General features: G+C 41.8%; 1 protein-coding gene across 2 annotated transcripts in view; it reads right to left on the reverse strand.

Annotated features, from left to right (window-relative positions):
- The window catches only part of coro7 (coronin 7), a 129,262-nt gene that overhangs the window by 96,200 nt on the left and 12,812 nt on the right, over nt 1-20,250 (reverse strand). For both annotated transcript variants that reach the window (XM_088342432.1, XM_088342423.1), the window contains exons 7-8: nt 19,147-19,223; nt 13,676-13,726 (exon numbers count right to left, since the gene is read on the reverse strand). In XM_088342432.1, the coding sequence (XP_088198558.1) occupies nt 13,676-13,726; nt 19,147-19,223 (128 nt within the window). The remainder of the gene's footprint in view (nt 1-13,675; nt 13,727-19,146; nt 19,224-20,250) is intronic.

A 20,250-nucleotide genomic window follows, 5' to 3' on the forward strand; every position in this document is an offset into this window, starting at 1 on the left:
CAGTGTTTGGCTTACATTCCGCCATTATAGCATATAGCAAAGGGTATGAGCATTGAATAGTGTAGACATGAAGTGGAGCAGACCCTCAAGTGACCCCATGAAAAAACAATTACCCCGGATGAGGAGACAGGTGAACAGAGACAGGTTAAAGAAAAACAAAAGTCTCCTCCCGAGAGATAATTTAACATAGCGTACCGAAACTGTTCACTGGGACCACGGAGGCGGATATGAGGAAACACCGGATTGCTCGCTATGCTAAAACTGTTTGCAGCGGACAGCAAGAACCCAAATAGATCAAGACATTACATCCCAATGACGCTGATAAGATGGTCTGTTTTCTTTCAGCGAAAACGTGCCAAAATAAACATGCATGAAGGTGACATGTTACCACTATAACATCAAGCACTCGTTGTTTTGTCCCCAACAATATTATGTGATCACTTAAAAAAAAAGATCTATCGATCACAGCAGCGCAGAAAGGGTTAAGTCACGTTCTTTCCTGAAGCGTTGATGCATAGAACCAATGTAGTGTCTGTGCCCTGCCCCCTAGTTCACGAGAGACGTATGTTTTGTTATGATTTGGTTCTCATTATTGCCAACCCCAAACTTAAGTCCTTGTTGCTAAATATTAATAATCATCCCACTTTGTGACTCCTACGCCAGTAAACCAGCGGTCAAAGAATTAGGCAGGAGTGGAGAGTTGCTTGATCCTGCTTTAAAAAGCTCTGTATTTCAAAAAGTGCCAAGTCATTCATATTATCTTTGATTAAAAATGCACTAATCAATTTGTATATTTTGGTGGGGGTGGTGAGAGGATATCTTTGTGACAGATAATAATTGAGAAGCACTGCTTTGAGGGAAGTTTCAAGCTACACAATAGAACAGCTGGTCACCAGAAAGAAATTCACAATATTGGTCAGTTCACATATCATAAATGACACATTGCTATAGTGGGTATAAGCACCGAAACACAGTGGGTTAGAGGGAGAATAAAAGCCCAAGTCATTCTTGAACTAGTAGGAATTTCCTTGTGTTGCTCTAATTTTTAACTTTCACTGAAGTTACAGTTTGAGTTATGTCAGTCATTTGAATCTTTGTTTCTGGCTTAAAGCCTTTCACTGTGCTTCTCCACTTGGGCAGAAGACAATGGTTTGTCTTGTGGTTTGCCGACTGTGTCTTTATTGGTCACGCTGTCAGTTCCTAACTAAATTTTACACTACACTTTAAAGTGACTTGAAGCTAACCCACATGTCAGAGCCGGTTTCTATTGCTAAAGGGAAATTCACGGCCGTTATTTCTTGTCTCTTGAAACAAGTGCCCAGCTGGCACAAAGTTGGGCGTCGTGATTTGCTGCCAATGGGTGCGCTCCTCAAATATTAGCTAAGGGGCATTCACCGATCATTTTGCTGATGTATCTCTTGTGCATGCTCCCCTGAGCCTAGAGAGTGCTGACAGACTAAATGATGAGTCCAGGCCTAAAAAAACAGTCTTTCAAGCCTGCAGGCAGGCGTAAAGCTCATGCAAGTTAGTAAAGCCACATTTGCCTTGATGAAGGCATCTGGTAGTGAAATGAAAATAAAACTGTCGTCTCTCCACATGTGTACCTGAGAGCGGTTGCAAACAAAGACGTAATCAGTAAAGAGAGGATTGAAGGCGCTTACCACATTCGTGGAATTACTTATCTTACTATAGTCACTAGTCAATATTATTACACATGAGCCTTATCTTTAGTGATTAATGCAAAATCAGACTGTTTTAAAATACCTTAATTATTTTCCATTAGTTGGCAAATCGTCATACACTAAAGGGCTCTAATAAGTTGAACCCACATAGATTGTTTGGGTAAATCAAAAATACTAATTAAATGATAAAAACGAACTTTGACTAGCTGTAATAAAACTATATACTTGGGGAAAAAACTTACTTGGTAGTTACATACCTGTCAACCTGTACGGTTTTGCTGTACAAGGTATGTTTTTATGCATTTTAAGACGGGTACGACGTACAAGGAAATCTGTACGGAAAACTGCAAATTTGTCAATGCGTCTGCCGCCTGGGGATTTCCCATCATTCCGAAAAAAGAAATATGGTGTACGATTATTTTGTATTTTGTACGGGAAAATACGACAGTTTGTACGGGTGTGGAGCCGTGGAGGTTGTCAGGTATGTAGTTACTTCATATGGCACTTCTGAACATAGCCCTAACTACTCACATGAGCTGCAAATAATCCGATTAAAGGCCCCTATTTGGAGAGAGTATGGACTTCTTGGGGGCCAGACGATGAGGAACTATAAAGTCATGGCAATTGAAAGCTCCAATCATGTCTGAACTGAGTTTTTGTGTTCATTAACTTTAATTAAAAACTTGATATTAAATTCCTGTTAACTTTTTTGCATAATGGAGAAAATGCCCGGGGCAGTGGTTAGCGCGTGTGCAGAACAGTTCTAAGGTCTTGGGAACCTCCTGTGTGGGTTCAAATCCACCTACCGGACTTCCTGTGCGGAGTTTGTATGTTCTCCCCTTGCTTGCTTGGGTTTCCTCCGGGCACTCCGGTTTCCTCCCACATTCCAAAGACATGCATTTCAGGTGTATTGGCCAGTCCAAATTGTCCCTAAGTGTGAATGAGCGAGCGAGTTGTCTGTCCCTGTGTGCCCTGTGATTGGCTGGCAACTAGTTCAGCCCCCTACCCACTGCCCGATGATTGCTGGGATGGGCTCCAGCACCCCCGCGACACTACTGAGGATAAGCAGTGCAGCTAATGAGATGAGATGAGAAAATGCCTATTTCTTTGAGTCTCTCCGTGTGCTTTTCATCATAACCCCCAAGTAAAAGATTGAAAAATAAACCCGTTTTTACATTAAACATAATTGTTTGATTTATTCAACAGCCATGAAACTAGCCAGGACTGCAAGAAGACACTTTTTCTATGTTTACTCCTTTTGTTGTGTAACTACAGTCAACGGCAACAGAAGGGTCATTTTACTGGGTTTCCAGCTGCAGTCTCTTCAACCTGCTTCTCATTCCCTCTCTACAATCCATCATTCCGCTCATCTGCTAATTTCCTCTCCTATACTAACTAACTGTTTCCCTGAAGCTTTTATCAAGCACAAAATCAGTTTTGTTCTTTTCTTCTATGGGCAATTAGTCTTTTCAGTAGTTGCCATCTTAATCTAATGTCTTGTCTTCAAGGACAATTAAAATGTGATTTATGCCTTACAGATAACCACGATTTTCAGAAAACACATGCCTGGCAAACATACAGTAGAGGGTGGTGGGGGTTCATGATGGAAATCAATCCAGTAGTTTTATGATTTCATTTCCTTTGCCGCCCACATAATCTTTATCTTCCACATATGTAGTGGTTAAAAAAGAAAAAAAAGAAGAAGAGGCAGTAAAGTCCAGATGCAACTTTAAAAGTGCACATGATGCATAAGCTAACCTTGCTTGTGTCCTTTAAAGTGAGCAAGGTCCCATTAGCCCCGAAGCTGGGGAAGGGAAGTCATCTGCAGGCATGACAAGACAACTTAGCTGCAGCTCTAACAGTATGAAACTTTGAAGGCGCTTAAACATGTTATCTCTGGACTGAGCTCACTGCCATTTTGGTTCACCTGATTTCAGCTGACTTCAGTTCTTATGGTAGCAACCTGAAGTTAAAGGAAGGCTCTTGAATTCATCAAGATACTTATTACTGCAATTAATAATTTCAGAAAAGATTTGCTTGCATGCAGCCAATATGTCAATTCTCTGTTGTTTTTTCATCCAGAGTGTCACCTCTTATAAGCCAAGACTAGCATGCAGACACTAAATAAGAGTCGGTCGGCGCCTTGGAAAAGACTCATGCTCCATGGTTGTGACCGTGTCTGGGGTGAGATATGGATTATAACCACAATGAGATCTGTAAAATATGTATTTTTCTTCACATTTATTGCTTTTTGGCAGACTTAACTTGAGGGAAATGAATTGGGAAACTTGGGGGAGCACGGGGTGGCCCCTTTGCTATTTAGAAGGCCAAGACTAGAAGAGGCCCAGACCTGAAAGCAGAAGATCGGCTTCTTCGGGTCCGCCATTTTCTCAAAGAACTCTTCGAACAAAATACCTTTGGGTTCCCGTGAGGTAAACCAAGAAATTATTTCACAACTGACTGTTCGGGAACGGGCAAAAAATATCTTCTTTCTGACATGCTAAAAAAAAAAAAACTTGTACTGATTATTTAAATAAGTTGAGTGTTTTAACACAGTTTATGGATCAATGATTTCATTATAGCTACTGAATTGTTTGTCTCTGTTCTCGTTCTCTAAGACTGTGAGGGCTAGTTTCAATGCTTTTGTGTGATTCAATTCTCCTTTGTCATGTATATAAATGTAGTTTGTTAGTATTAAACACGGGCAATATTTATTTGTGTCTCTACCTTTTTCCTTCGGGACTGATCAGTCATTATCCATACCAATATACTAAAATAGATAACTTAAAGCTTTAGGGGCGGCAGTAGCTCAGGAGGTAGAGGTAGAGATCCCAGTTCGAATCCCGGCTTGTCCGTGTTACATGTCGAAGTGTCCTTGGGTAAGACACTGAACCCCTAATGCCCCCAATAAGCAGGTTGGCGTCTTACATGGCTGCAATACAAGGCCGCTATTGGGAAATGTGAAGCACACTGTAAAGCGCTTTGGGAAGTCATTGACTTGAAAAGCGCTATAAAAAAATAAATTAAAAAAAAACGATAAATGCAAAGCTACAATTAAAATATGATCGGATGATTGCTACCTGCATAATAAATGCTGGAGACAATATGAAACTATTTCGAATTAATTTGGGTGATAAACCGTGAGCCTTAACTGCAGGCCGATTAGGTAACCACCGAATTAGATTCTGAAATACAGTAAATATAAATTAAATCAATTTACTCTACATGGTCAACGCATTAAGGTCCATGTTAATTCTGTGAGGTGATTTTGGAAGCTTGCCAACATGATTTGATTAATTCGCACAAAGTATCCAAATTTTAATTTTAATTCTTGTGAAACAACATTTAAAGTAAAATTACTTTATGTTTAATGAGATAATTAAATGTATTGACTATTCACAGTTTTAAAAAAATGGGCAAAGTCAAAAATATTTATTACATTAATTTGCAACATTTACATTTTTGTTTTTACTTGGTTAAAGAACTATTAGTACAGCAAACAAAAAATACAGTATTCTTCCATCCATCCATCAATTATCTGCACAGCTTATTTTCAGTAGGGTCGCGGGAGTGCTGGAGCCCATTCAAGCAGTCTTCAGGCAGTGGGCAGGGGACACCGTGAACTGGTTAACAGCCAGTCGCAGGGCTCACAGAGACAGACAACTCACTCGCTCATGCACACCTAGGGACAATTTGGACCGGCCAATTAACCTGACATGCATGTTTTTGGAATGTGGGAGGAAACCGGAGTGCCCGGAGGACACCCACGCAAGCATGGGGAGAACATGCAAACTCCACACACGAAGGTTCGATCTCATGACCTCAGAACTGTGCTGCACATGCGCTAACCACTGCGCTTCCGTGCTGCCCATGCAGTATTCTTACTTATAACCAAAGCTTTTATTTGGAATTGTATTTTAAGCAGCTCACACGGCTTGCTTTTTCTGCTAGTCTAGCTCAACCTGCTAGCTGAGAGGCCCATATAGGCTGTGCAACACAAAAAATATTCACTGACTCCAGGCCGGAAACAGTTATTGGAATACAATTGGCCCTATCATGATCTATGATTATATTTATTTTATTTTTTTAAATCCCAATATTTAAGTCCTTAACAGTCACACTCAACTGCAGAGACTGTAGTAATCCTGGCAGAGGATATTCTCCTGATAGACCAGTTAAGGTCTGGATCACAGTACAGTACAAAGTATTTATAACCATATTCCAGGAAGACAGGTTTTTGGTCTAAAAGAGGTTCTTGGATGCTACATGAAATCTGCATTGCATTTTGATGATCTCATGTTTTTTATGGTTAAAGCGGTACAATCAACTTTAGAGGGAATTTTTGTAGCGCATTCCCTACCATCGTAACGCCACATATGTGGGAAAATGATAGAGGAAGGAGTGATGCAGCTTACTACCAACTGCGGGGGCGTACAACACCTGGATCTGACGTGAATCTAAATTCCAGACAAGCTCTGTACTGAAAGAGACATTATTCTTTGTGTAGCTTTCTCATAAAGGGAGGGTGAAGTACAGTTGATTAAGCCCACACTGTTGAAGAGACCAAAAGGCCCCTTAGTTACTCCCCAATCATGCACTCGTATTTTTTGGGGGGATAAAAAGTTGGTCGGCTGAACTTCCAGCCTCCCTGGGACCACATCACAGGCCATATACATCTTTAAAACTTCTCCACAACCTTATATGTCTGATTATGGCAAATATCAGACCCCTGCCATTTGATTGTCTTGTTGATCCTAAAATACTCCACTCCAAGTGTGGCGAGTAAGATTTCAGTATGAGTTTATAGATAATTTGCTAATTTTCATTTGCTGCCTGATTAATAAGCACATCAAGCTAATGCCAACAAAGTTAGAAAGTTCCTGAAACTGGGCATACAGCTTTCCGGAGAACTCCAACCAAAAGTCAATGTTCGTGCAATGACTACACTCAATTAACTATTTATATTTGCAAAAGACCAAATTTTGGAGAAAAGCTCCATTTAGTGGGGCGGAAAAAAAAGAGCAAAAAGCAGGTTTGATGGTCCTTATGTTAGATTGTAGATAGTATTTCTTGTTATAGTAAGCCCACTCTGACTGCCAAGAAAATCATTCCTTGTCAATGCAGGTATGAACACCTGGGTACCACTTTCATAACCAAAGACTGCAGCTGGACTTAAACACAACATACTTTTTCTACAGTCGGTGATCACAAAAAAGTGTTTTGTTCAGGTTGTCTTCACTACTTTGAATCTTTGATTTGGCCTTCAGTGGGTTCATTGACACCATCCATATTTCTCCTCAAACCCTATTTTTACTACTTATAGTTCAAACAATTTTCCAAAAGTGTCATTATATGATTTTGTCTCATTCTAACTGGATAACTATACCCCTGTCATGCCATGTGCTTTGTGACTGTTCAAATATGCTAAATGCAATTTAGTCTTGAAAATAGTCTCTCTCATTATTGTTTGACTTAGGATAACTTTATTTGACACATCACTCTGTTGAACTAGGTGTAAAACTGACAGGCAAACCTTAGAGGAGCCACTCTTCCTGCAGTTCGACAAAGTAACAGAAAATATTGCAATGTGTGAAGGCATGAAGTAGAACTAAGAAACATAGCAACCGTTGAATGTTTTATTTCCTTTCTTAAAAATTGTGAGGAAACCGATTACTTTGAGGGATGAGTCAAAATATTAAAGCAAATCAGTTAGACTGATTTCATGATGATACAGTAAGAGGTAATTGGAAACACTTTGTCAGGTTACCATTTGTTGACTAACATTTTGCTGATGACCGCTTCATCACATCAAGACGGAAAGAGCAACAGTTTGTCTATCGCCACCATGTGTAGAGGGCCTTAATTTGTAAGTGACAAAAAGCAGACAATAACTTTATTGAAACTTCTACTCAAAAAAACACAAATATCAACCATTTTTTTCTCCTTTGCTGCCAGCTAACAGGCACCCAATTGACCAAGTAAAGTGCATATATTCAAAACCCTTTTAAATGTCGACTCAAATAACTATGCCATTGTGCTGCCAGTTTAAGGAGAGATGTGATGATCCATACCTCTGATTGTGTTAAGTGACAATTTTTTTTACAACCAAGAAAGGTACTTTGAAAACTGCAGCAAAACAGCAAGTTGTATGTCTATTGGAAATACTACGAGCATACAATTCATTGTATTTTTGAAATAGGCTAGTGTGTTTTGAAAAGTAAATACAATTCTAGAGAACACTAGGATATCTGAGGTACTCTTGTGCTATAAAGAGCAAGACAAAACTAATTCTGCTATGATACACTAATGTTCAGTATCAGCTTATTTGGCCAGAAATTGAGTTTTTTCTAGCAAGGGGAGGGACAGCCAGACAGATGCACGGAAAGACCGTTCCTTGCAGAACACACATTTCGCTAAAACACAACTAATCGGTAAGAGGTTACAGACAAGTAAGACTCCAAGTTTAGTTTAAAATGTTCCTGATGAAGGAGAAGACAAAAAAACCTTCCAGGAAGCAAATTATGGGTTATAAAGGACTGCACTACAGGCCCTTTGAGTCATAGTTCTTTTTCTTGGCCTACCTATGCAAGTTAAACCGCTTTGCTTTGACTTGGCCCAGCCCCATTTCACTCACTCGTGGTGTCCAAACCTATTCCAGTCTGTGGTTAGCTCTAATTTCACAAAGAGCAGCAGAAGCCTGAGCTTAATCGGAAAAAAAGGATAAAGAAAACTAAAGGACCCTATAGGTCCACTGACCTGTTAAGATTAGTTTGCCAATTAACAGCTATGTGGCGATCAAAGGGACCAAAACTTTGGACTTGTATTTTCAGGACCATAGTAGGTTTTGGGTAAGGAGATTATTTTTTTTTTCTTGTAGGGCCAGATAGGCCTATAATTTTTTGTGCTTTAATAATTGGAGTCAACATTTATTTGCTTGGGTTTTCTCTGTGTTATATTAAAATGTGTGTTTGATGGTCTGAAACCTTTGTGAGTAATAAATATGGAAAAAAAACAGAAATTTAGAAAAGGGGGAAATACTTTACGGCACTGTAAAATAATACTCAACTACAGAACATTTGGAGGGAATTCAAATCGTCAGCGTAACTGTTTTTACTCTATTAAGTTTAAACTTCTCCTCCTTGATCTGCTACCTTATCGTGGTGGAGGGGTTTGTGTGTCCCAATGATCCTAGGAGCTATGATGTTGGGGGCTTTAAGCCCCTGGGTAGGGTCACCCATGGCAAACAGGTCCTAGGTGAGTGGTCAGACAAAACGCAGATCAGAAGACCCCTTATGATGACACAAAACTTTGGTCCTCGATTTCCCTCGCCCGGACGCGGGTTACCGGGGCCCCCTTCTGGAGCCAGGCCTGGAGGTGGGGTCCGCTGGCGAGCGCCTGGTGGCCAAACCCTTACCCACGGGGGCCGGCCGGGCACAGCCCGAAGGGACGATGTGGGACCCTCTTCCCATGGGCTCACCACCTGTAGGAGGGGCCAAAGGGGTCGGGTGCACAGAGAGCTGGGTAGCGGCCAAGGGAAAGGTCCTTGGCGCGACGATCCCTGGCTACAGAAACTGGCTTTTGGGACATGGAACGTTACCTCTCTGGCAGGGAAGGAGCCCGAGTTGGTGCGTGAGGTTGAGAAATTCCGACTAGATATAGTCGGACTCATCTCTACGCACGGCTTGGGCTTTGGTACCAGTCCTCTCGAGAGGGGTTGGACTCTCTTCCACTCTGGAGTTGCCCGTGGTGAGAGGCGCAGAGCCGGTGTGGGCATATTAATTGCTCCACGGCTCGGCGCCTGTACGTTGGGATTCACCCCAGTAGGCGATAGGGTAGCCTCCCGCCGCCTTCGGGTGGGGGGACGGGTCCTGACTGTTGTTTGTGCTTATGCACCAATTAGCAGTTCGGAGTACCCACCCTTCTTGGAGTCCTTAGAGGGTGTGCTTGAGAGCGCGCCCCCTTGGGACTCCCTCGTACTGCTGGGAGACTTCAACGCTCACGTGGGCAATGACAGTGAGAGGGGCGTGATTGGGAAGAACGGCCCCCCCTGACCTGAACCCGAGTGGTGTTTCGTTATTGGACTTCTGTGCCCGTCATGGTTTGTCCATAATGAACACCATGTTCAGACATAAGGGTGTCCATATGTGCACTTGGCACCAGGACACCCTAGGCCGCAGTTCGATGATCGACTTTGTCGTCGTTTCGTCGGACCTGCGGCCGCATGTTCTGGACACTCGGGTGAAGAGAGGGGCGGAGCTGTCAACTGATCACCACCTGGTGGTGAGTTGGCTTCGATGGTGGGGGAAGATGCTGGCCCGGCCCGGCAGACCCAAGCGTGTTGTGAGGGTCTGTTGGGAACGGCTGGAAGAATCTCCTGTCAGAAGAAATTTCAATTCACACCTCCGGCAGAACTTTGCCCATGTCCCGAGGGAGGTGGGGTACATTGAGTCCGAGTGGACCATGTTCCTCGCCTCCATTGTCGAAGCGGCTGATCGGAGCTGTGGCCGTAAGGTAGTTGGTGCCTGCCGCGGCGGCAACCCTCAGACCCGTTGGTGGTCATCGGCGGTGAGTGATGCCGTCAAGCTGAAGAAGGAGTCTTATCGGGCTTTCCTGGCCTGTGGGACTCTGGAAGCAGCTGGCAGGTATCGGCTGGCCAAGCGGAATGCGGCTTCGGCGGTTGCCGAGGCAAAAACTCGGGCATGGGAGGAGTTTGGCGAGGCCATGGAAGCCGACTTCCGAACGGCTTCGAGGAAATTCTGGTTGACACGCCTCTGCAACATCGCGTGAACATCGGGGACAGTGCCTCTGGACTGGCAGACTGGGGTGGTGGTTCCCGTCTTTAAAAAGGGGGACCGCAGAGTGTGTTCCAACTACAGGGGAATCACACTTCTCAGCCTCCCTGGTAAGGTCTATTCAGGGGTACTGGAGGGGAGGGTCCGCCAGGAAGTCGAATCTCGGATTCAGAAGGAACAGTGTGGTTTTCGTCCTGGCCGTGGAACACTGGACCAGCTCTATACACTCTGCAGGGTCTTTGAGGGTGCATGGGAGTTTGCCTGTCCGGTCTACATGTGTTTTGTGGACTTGGAGAAGGCATTCGACCGTGTTCCTCGGGAGGCCCTGTGGGGGGTGCTTCGGGAATATGGGGTACCGCACAGTCTTATCCGGGCTGTGCGGTCCCTGTATGCCCGGTGCCAGAGTCTGGTCCGCAGTAAGTCGGATTTGTTCCCGGTGAGGGTTGGGCTCCGCCAGGGCTGCCCTTTGTCACCAATTCTGTTCATAACTTTTATGGACAGAATTTCTAGGCGCAGCCTTGGCGGGGATGGAGTCCGGTTTGGGGGCCTCAGCATTGCGTCACTGCTTTTTGCAGATGACGTGGTGCTGTTGGCTTCCTCAGGCCGTGATCTTCAGCTCTCGTTGGAACGATTTGCAGCAGAGTGTGAAGCGGCCGGGATGAGGATCAGCACCTCCAAGTCCGGGGCCATGGTTCTCAGTCGGAAAAGGGTGGTATGCTCCCTCCGGGTCGGGGAGGAGGTCTTGCCCCAAGTGGAGGAGTTCAAGTATCTTGGGGTCTTGTTCACGAGTGAGGGTAGGATGGAACGGGAGATCGACAGATGGGTCGGTGCAACGTCTGCCGTCATTCGGACCCTGTACCGGTCCGTCGTGGTGAAGAGGGAGCTGAGCCGAAAGGCAAAGCTCTCGATCTACCGGTCGATCTACGTTCCTACCCTCACCTATGGTCATGACCGAAAGAACACGATCCCGGATACAAGTGGCCGAAATGAGTTTCCTCCGCAGGGTGGCTGGGTTCTCCCTTAGAGATAAGGTGAGAAGCTCAGTCATCCGGGAGGGACTCGGTGTAGAGCCACTGCTCCTCCGCGTTGAGAGGAGCCAGTTGAGGTGGCTCGGGCATCTACTAAGGATGCCTACTGGACGCCTCCCTCGGGAGGTGTTCCAGGCATGTCCCACTGGCAGGAGGCCCCGGGGGCGGCCCAGGACACGTTGGAGAGACTACGTCTCTCGGCTGGCTTGGGAACGCCTCGGGGATGAGCTGGAGGAGGTGGCTGGGGATAGGGACGTCTGGGCTTCCCTTTTAACGCTGCTGCCCCCGCGACCCGACATCAGATAAGCGGAAGACAATGGATGGATGGATGGATGGAAGTTTAAACTTTTATTCTAGTAAAATAATCAGTCTGGTCATTTGAAGTCTCATTTTCCTAATCTCAAAGGAAAAAATATAAATATTGTGTACTATCTGCTATATCAGATAATTCTCAAAGGATAAAAATTCTTTTACTCAAGAAACAAGCAAAGATATCCTAAAAATAACCAAAATGAAAGATAATGTATTTTGAATGTATTTTGTGCAATGTGAAGCAATCACGGCATTTAATCAAATTGATAACTTTTACCGTATTGGGTCCCCAAATGGTTTTTCACCATGGTGGCTTGGAGAAAACGATGACCAATTGGAATGGAATACTGTTTATATTCCCTCAGCAGTTGGTGGCTGATGATATGTAGCTAGCAATTATTAGGTACTGCGAATGTAATCTTGATTTCTCATCATGGCTTTGAGAGGCCCATGCTTAGACTAAGCAGGACCAGATTTCGTCATCGTCGTTTTCTTAGATGTGGGTCAAAGCCTAAAATTGTTCGGGCATTAAATACAAACGTATGACCAGGCTGTAACACATTGCACTGATTATAGATGCACTATATACTAGCCCTCCGGTCCAAGACCTAAATTACCCAACACATAATTATTTCCCATAAATACTGCAAGAGCAGGCCATAATTATAGACCATATTTACCACACCTGCGATAGCCAACGCCATTTCAAAGCAAGCCTCCCGAATAGAACCATCCTCGTTTCATTACATTCGCATCAGGGTAAATGGGACACCGACCAAGTGTTGGGATCTTGGACACACCTTTCCTGGATTGACTTACAGAAGACAGTAAAGGTGAATGCGGAAATGCACTTAATTTAGGTGCAAAGAAACTAAACCTGTAATGGTGTCTCGTGACTTCTAGACTTGAAGCAGAATTTACTGAGCATGAAGTAAGAGCAGTGTTCAATTGGTAGGTCGCAGTTCATCCTAAATGTAAAAGGGACAGAGTTTGCACAACTCTGCTTACAGCCAGTAATAATGAGCACTGCAGTATCACACAGACATCACTACTTGAGTCTCCTCCACTCTTGGAAACAATGTGACCTGTCATATTTTCCGTGCTCTAGCAACTTCAGCCTGTTTCAAGATACATGGCACTAACAGCAAGCGGTCGTGCAGCACCTGATCTACTTCAGATATTTTTTATTTTGGACAGATGTAAAATGAAGAGGCCACCTCATTAAGCAAAAGCTCAGCAAAGCAGGAATATCAAGCCTGATAAAAATTAGATTTTAATTGACACCACAGGGCTAGGGCTAGAACACAGGCAGACATTGTTTGCTGACTCAGTCAGTCGCCCTATTTGGATGTCCAATTTTTTGGAAAGTCAAGTCAAGTCATGAAGAAGTGAAATGTATTTCTTTTCTTGATTGGACAATTTTCATGCAAAATAGTCAAAAGCCACAATTCCACCCAAAAAGTACAGTTTAATTCAGCCACAGTATGGTTTGGAATAGGCTGACTACCGTGACCAGGCTTGTTCCTTATCCAAAATACTGTAGGCATATCTATCATAAAATGGCAACAATGTACATTATGCATTCGCAGAATTTAGAGCAATTCTTGTTATCTGAATAATATGAATAAATGTTGTCAAAATACCACAAGAATAAAGAAAAAGTGATCAGTAAACACCCTGAACTGTTTGCTAGCAAGTTGCAGGCCCAGTCTCATTAAATGGAGTTTTAAAACATGGGTGGGCAAGATACTCATCAAGTAAAGGGAGTGCGGTGTGTGGCATAAATTGATAAGATAAACCGATTTTTTTAGTTCTATTTTCCATTTCGGATGTGATACAAAGTTTGAAAACCGCTGCTCACCTGAACTGCTTTCAGCTGGGTTCTCGGGTCAAACACTCGCAGCATCTTGTCCTGGAGGCACAAAAGTAAATCATCTTAACAATAAACACAATCACAATATAAAAAAATAGTGAGCATATAAATATGAGATGCTTTAAGCTAGGCAATATAGTTCCCTGAGTATTGTTATTGTCAAAACACTTTTGTGTTAATGAGCAAATACAGTTCAGAAATCCTACTTCGCGCCAACATGAGCAAAGAGGCTAATAAGAAAGGATTATGATATGAACGTGTTTTTTTGTTATTTAATATGTATTTTTAACTATAGGCTCAGAGTTAATGATATGTGACGCTTCATATCATCATTGCGTTTGTTATTAAGAAAAAGCTCAGATTTAAAGTATATGTTTGTTTGCATAACACCTCCGCACATGAATTAGCTACATAGAAACCAGGATGCATTTAAACTCTAAACATTTTCAACATTGCATCAAGCCAGATGGTTTCAACTATATCAGTGTATGGTACTTAGCATCCTGTCTGCATTTAAGATCTGAGAGTTTATATGAAACAATTGTCACTTTGCTTAGTTCGAGGTAGGGTCTGAAAGTCACAATTTCTACTATGCAGCTGCATGTCCAACATCAGAGAAAGTTTCTAATCCCTTCAGTTAAATCGCACTTATTTAATTTTATTAGCAATGTGGTGACCTGTTGGTGAACTCCCTTCCATTTGGGCTACGGCCTGTTCCAAAACCATTTTGTATCAATCACAGCTGCCAATCAGGAAGCGATCCCAGCTGATTAGGAGGGAATGGAACTAATGAAATCAGGCATGACCGCCACTGTGACATCAACAGTATCACTCAACTTTTTGCGTTTGACTCCGATGCAGGCAACAGAGACATAAGCGCGATATCAGTTTTCATAAGTGAAGAAATAAGGAATAAAAGGGCAGTTGACTGTACTTTTGTAATTTGTCAAATGCAAATATTTTTATGAAAGTATGTGTTTTAGTTATTCTCGAGGGAATGCCATTTTGTGTGTGTGTGTGTGTGTAGTAAGACCACCCGGATATACAATGCCCTTGGATTTTTAACCTAATCCTGAACAACACACTAATTTCCTGACGTCCATATTCCCTCAACATGGCGCATTTATTTACTTGATGTTCTGGCCTCAGACACACTCTAAAAGTTGCATCATACTATTTCTTCTCCTCTAGATGGATGCATTTGAAAATTAATATCACATGGGGTCTGATGTTTAAAGTGCATGACATTATTTGAGAAAATATGTTAAATTGACACGTGTCCTGCGAATTAAAAAAAGAGGCCCCTAATTGGCAATATTTCTATTTACCTGGAAGGTGTGCAATTTTTTTACAAGTCTAACAAGGGAGAGACTTATCAGAGAGAATTGTGTCAATAAATTGTCAAAATTAACATTTCTAAGAACGTTTACACAGTCTTTGGACATTCTGCCTGGATATTCCATCCACACATTATCTGCACGACTTATCCTCAGTAGGGTCGCAGGGGTGCTCGAGCCCATCCCAGCTATTTTTGGGCAGTGGGCAGGGACACCATGAACTGGTTGCCAGACAGTCGCAGTGCTCACAGAGACAGACAACTCACTCGCTCATTCACACCCAGGGCCAATTTGGACCGGCCAATTAACCTGACATGCATGTTTTTGGAGTGTGGGAGGAAACCGGAATGCCTGGAGGAAACACACGCAAGCACAGGGAGAACATGCAAACAACACAGGAAGGTTGGTAGCTGGTTTTGATCTTATGACCTCAGAACTGTGCCACAGACATGCTACCCACTCCTCTGCCGTGCTGCCCCTAGTATGATTATTTTGCAATACACCATGCCTGAAGAAAAATATGTATTGGACATAAATGGAAGAGTTATTTGAGTGGCTTGAAGATCAGGAAAAAAATGGATATGGAGTGTCTTGGTAATTTTAAACTAGATAGTTACTTTCAAAGCAATGTGCTACTTTATAGTGTTAGTTATCTGGGGGGTAACGGAGTAAAATTTTAAATGAAGTAACTAGTAAATAACTAATTACTGTTTTACAGTAACAAGTGCCCAATACAGTACTAGTCATCATAAGTACATAAGCTGGACGAAAGAGGCCTCGAATTTATGTGCAACATTAATGTGATAAAGCATAAACCTGGCAATTAATTAAGCTTGTGATTGGTTTGCCATCTCTAGACTACCCAAAACTCTTGGGCTGTGCAAATACTCCGACGATGGTTCGCTCACTTACAGATGTGTCCATTAAGGAAACATAACCACAACAGCATCATGACACATTGGTGTTCAAGTGTGTGGAAGCAGCAGCTGTTTAACCAAAGCCACAGGGCCTCATTCACACGCTTTCTTAATGAGTTTTCTCTATTCTACAGAACACAGCTTTCTCTTGTATGCAAACACGCACACACAAACAGAGGCTGGGGAATCTTCAATCAAGAGGCGCTTCTCTTTGCACCTCAAACAAACTTCGATGCCAGTTCTTGTCTCCCAAGGTTACACACCCCGAAAGTGATTGGGATCTTGTGTGCCTTTCTCATGTGACTTGACATAAGCGAGGATTTTCATATCTACTTCACCATACCTTAAAAATAAAATACATCGCTGGGAGAGCCACTTAGAAATTTGAACAAATAATGAATGGGCCCTTTGTCACACTGCAGAAATGTAAAGATCTGGAGATCCAAAAGAGGACCTTTGTGGTCCTTCCGTGCCTGCTCGTGCGGTAGCCTACATTTCATGCCCCTCCCCTTCTCCCCTTTCATACTGGCCTGCACCCCAATGTTTACCCAATGGGAGCACCAAGGGGCTTGGACTCACATGTGCACAAGCCCTATTTGCTTTAATAAGCCGGATTGCAGAGTTTAAAATAGGCATTTGGGTTAAATGACACGGGACAATCTCGGTGGTCCTGCAGCCTCAAGCTCTGATCTCGGCTCATGTTACACTACACAGAGTTCTTTCAGGTGTTTTCTTCATCCAGGCTAACTGCGGATGATGATGATTACCCCATCAGACTAAACGTCATGATTGGAACGTGACCTGTGATGGTGATGAATAATTTGTTCCATGTCACAGCAAAGACAAACAAGGTGTTTAGCCTGACAATAGGATCTATTAACAGACACATGTGTTACATTTTCAGACCAATGTTTATTTGGATTATAGGGCTATTAAGACTATCATGCGTCACTCAATTTCACATCTGCACCCATTTTTACGTCAATCAATATCACCCAGGATTTGTGTGAAGTTCCACAGTCTGGCCCAAGTAAATACGTACATAGATTTACATGTCATAACTAAGAAATACTGTTTTCAATGTAAATTGGTATAGAAGGGAAAATGGAAAATTCATTAAATTGAGTGATGCTTGTAGAGATTACAAGACAGTTAATGTCAACCAAAAGTGAGGGCATTTTAAGCAGAAGAAACATTGTCCAAGATAAATAATAAATTCAAGTATCAAATGGAAGAAGGAACTAATCAAGACATGTTCTCTATAACAGTGGAGGCTACTATTTGAGATGATACTAAAAAGTCAATGACACAACTATTATTTGAGGAATACTTTCTTACTGTCACTTAATGTATGTGGACGATGCAGAGGTTTATTACAGTCGGCACGATATTAAGAGAAGCATAGGCCAATATTTCAGTTGCAAAATCTAATTATACCTAAAGGGGAATCAATGGGGTGGCACAGAGGCCGAGTGGTCAGCCTCAGGCCTACAGTACATAGGTACCAGAGTTCAATTCCAGCTACCAGCCTCTCCGTGCGGAGTTTGCATGTTCTCCCCGTGCCTGCGTGCGTTTCTTCCGGGCACTCCTGTCTCATCCCGCATTCCAAAAACATGCATGTCAGGTTAATTGGCCGGTCCAAATTGTCCCCAGGATTGAATGAGCGAGCGAATTGTCTGTCCCTGTGTGCCCCGCAACTGGCTGGCAACCAGTTCAAGGAGTCCTCTGCCCGTTGACCGAAGATAGCTGGGATGCGCTCTAGGGCCCCCACGACCCTAGTGAGGATAAGCGGTGCAAAAAAAAGGATGGAATGGATGAGAACAAAATGGAACTTCAATCAGCATTTAGTGTTTCTGTACTAGAGTTAATGACTCAGATCGCTAAGCTTGGATTTTCATTTGCTTCACACTAGCATGACCAGAACTATGCTAGCAACTATTTCCAACGAATGAAAAGTGTTCTTCACCTACTATTTTAACTTTCACATTGAGCCCAGTCACTCTCCTGCTCGCTGGCAATAAAAACACACCAGAACTCCCACCTTCTAAAACTTTAATAATAAGTGGAAATCCCTGCGAGTGAGGTGATTGATTAAGGGCCACGTGGACAAATTCAAAAAACTCACACACACAAATATTTTCAGTCTTGCAGATTAGTTTAGTCATAACATGTAGACCAAGAGTGGTGGAGTCGCGTAAGGTCAAACCAAAGAAAATCCTGAATTGACAATAACTCATGCATGCTCTTTTCCACTCTTCCAGATGTTTGAATCCAGTGCTTCACTTAAGAAGTACGTGAAGCCCTTGCAAGAGATGTGTTAAAAACTTTGTCCCTTAATCTACCAAAGGCATCAATTATTGTGGCTCACTGGCTACATCTAACGGCAGTATAGTGAAAATTCAACAAATGGCAAGCTTAATTTGAATTGTGGAACATTTTTAAACTACTGACCTCCAGCATTAGTTATATTTATGTATTCTAAGTATTATTTACACACGCAAAAATATTAATACAAAAAACACAACAGCAAATGGTTTTGAAGTATCAATAGAAAATAATTATACTGCTGTCTGAAATGATGCACTGGAAATGTGTTTTAATTACTTTAAATATTAAGATGTAAACATCTATAAAAATAACAGTAGGTTGTTTTTCCTTATGCATATGAAATTACTTTTTTTTTTTTTAAACATTTTGTTTCTTTGATTTTGAATTGTCTTCATCTGCTTTATATGCAAATATTATTCTTTATATTGTGTACTTTTAATAATGTCAAGTGCATTAAATTGCTTTTTGTTGCTGGCAAGTAAAAAAAAAAAAAAAAAAACATCCGATGCAATCATTTGCCATTATACGATGATTACATTGTAAACTCCTAGAGGCAATATGAATAAATATAATCTAATCTAATATAATATAATAGAATACACCTTTATTATCATTGATACAAAATGGGTTGAACATACAGTGACAACGAAATTGGACGTGGCAATCCAAGTTCACATTTTACTGGGAGAATAAAAATGAATAAATAAATAAATAAAAGATAAAAGATGATTTTATAAATAAAGCTGAAAATTTGCTGATTACATATGCATTGGTCGAATTGATCCAGGTCTTCTGCCTTTTGCAAATTTGGTATGTGTACTTAAGTTGCAAAGTTTGGTTATAAACAAGAAAGAATCTTGAGGCCACTTGTTCTCACCTTGCAGGTGGACGCCAGCAGTGAACCATCCCGTTTCCAGCTCAGACTCTGCAGCTGCTCAGCATGCTCCTCCAGAACTGAGGTCATAACAAAACATCATCAGCATTATGAGCATGTTGGGCAGCTTTTGACAAACATGGCATTCGTGCTAAGTTGGGGCAAAACGAAGAGATACATAAGCATAAAATACATAATAAGGGGACAGTTTCTTTCAGCCTGAGAAAGACAGCATTCGTTGGTGAGCATAGCAAACAAGCATAAAATGCTTTTGCCATGTGAAGAGTTGACATGCATTATTAGCACACTCCAGACTTCATCATAAGGGGGACATATCATGGGAAAAAGGTTTTAGGACTTAGATGTAAAATTTGGGAGAGGTCTGTTATGGACTTAGTAAAAAAAACTGAACAACAGAGTCAATCTTTTATGATTCCATTAAAATAGGCAAAAACTACTCACTTGTGAAACACCAACTTGCTTAACTTTGGCCAATTAACACAAACACTTTCTCTCAAAGACACTTAAGGAAGTCAGATATTTTCTCCAGAGACACTTTCAAGAGATAAGAGTATCCAGCACAATCACGAAGGCCATGACCGGCAAAGTAGAGAAACCAGCGTTTGAACTTAATGTGCATTTTCATTGTAAGGAAAATGTAATGTTTAAAAACAAAGTTAAAAGGAAATAAATAATTCAACTACTTAGATGAATCATTGTTTTTACACCTCAATAAATTGTTGATGGTTCCAATATGTAATAAATGACTATATAGGTGCCAAGATAAGATAGACACGTACGTGTACGAGCCGGACAAGCAGTTTTACAGAGGCTGCAATGATGATTTCAGCCAAAAGATGGTGTCAGCAAGTAGAATTTTAAAAGTTAAGGACACTGCCTTTAAAAAACATACTAACAATATTCTTTAAAAATATTGTATGAATTAAATTTCAAGCTTCATTTTTTAGGTTACCTTTCTTTGGAAATAAAATAAATATCTAAAAGGAAAAAATTCTACAAAAGCCAAATATAAAATAATAAAATATTTAAACATCCTCAGTGAATTAGTGTATATATGTAGTAAAGAAATAGAGAGAAATACAGCGA

The sequence above is a fragment of the Urocampus carinirostris genome, chromosome 1, assembly GCF_059441175.1.
Source record: "Urocampus carinirostris isolate Australia breed hairy pipefish chromosome 1, RoL_Ucar_1.0, whole genome shotgun sequence".
Classification (NCBI taxonomy): Eukaryota; Metazoa; Chordata; class Actinopteri; order Syngnathiformes; family Syngnathidae; genus Urocampus; species Urocampus carinirostris.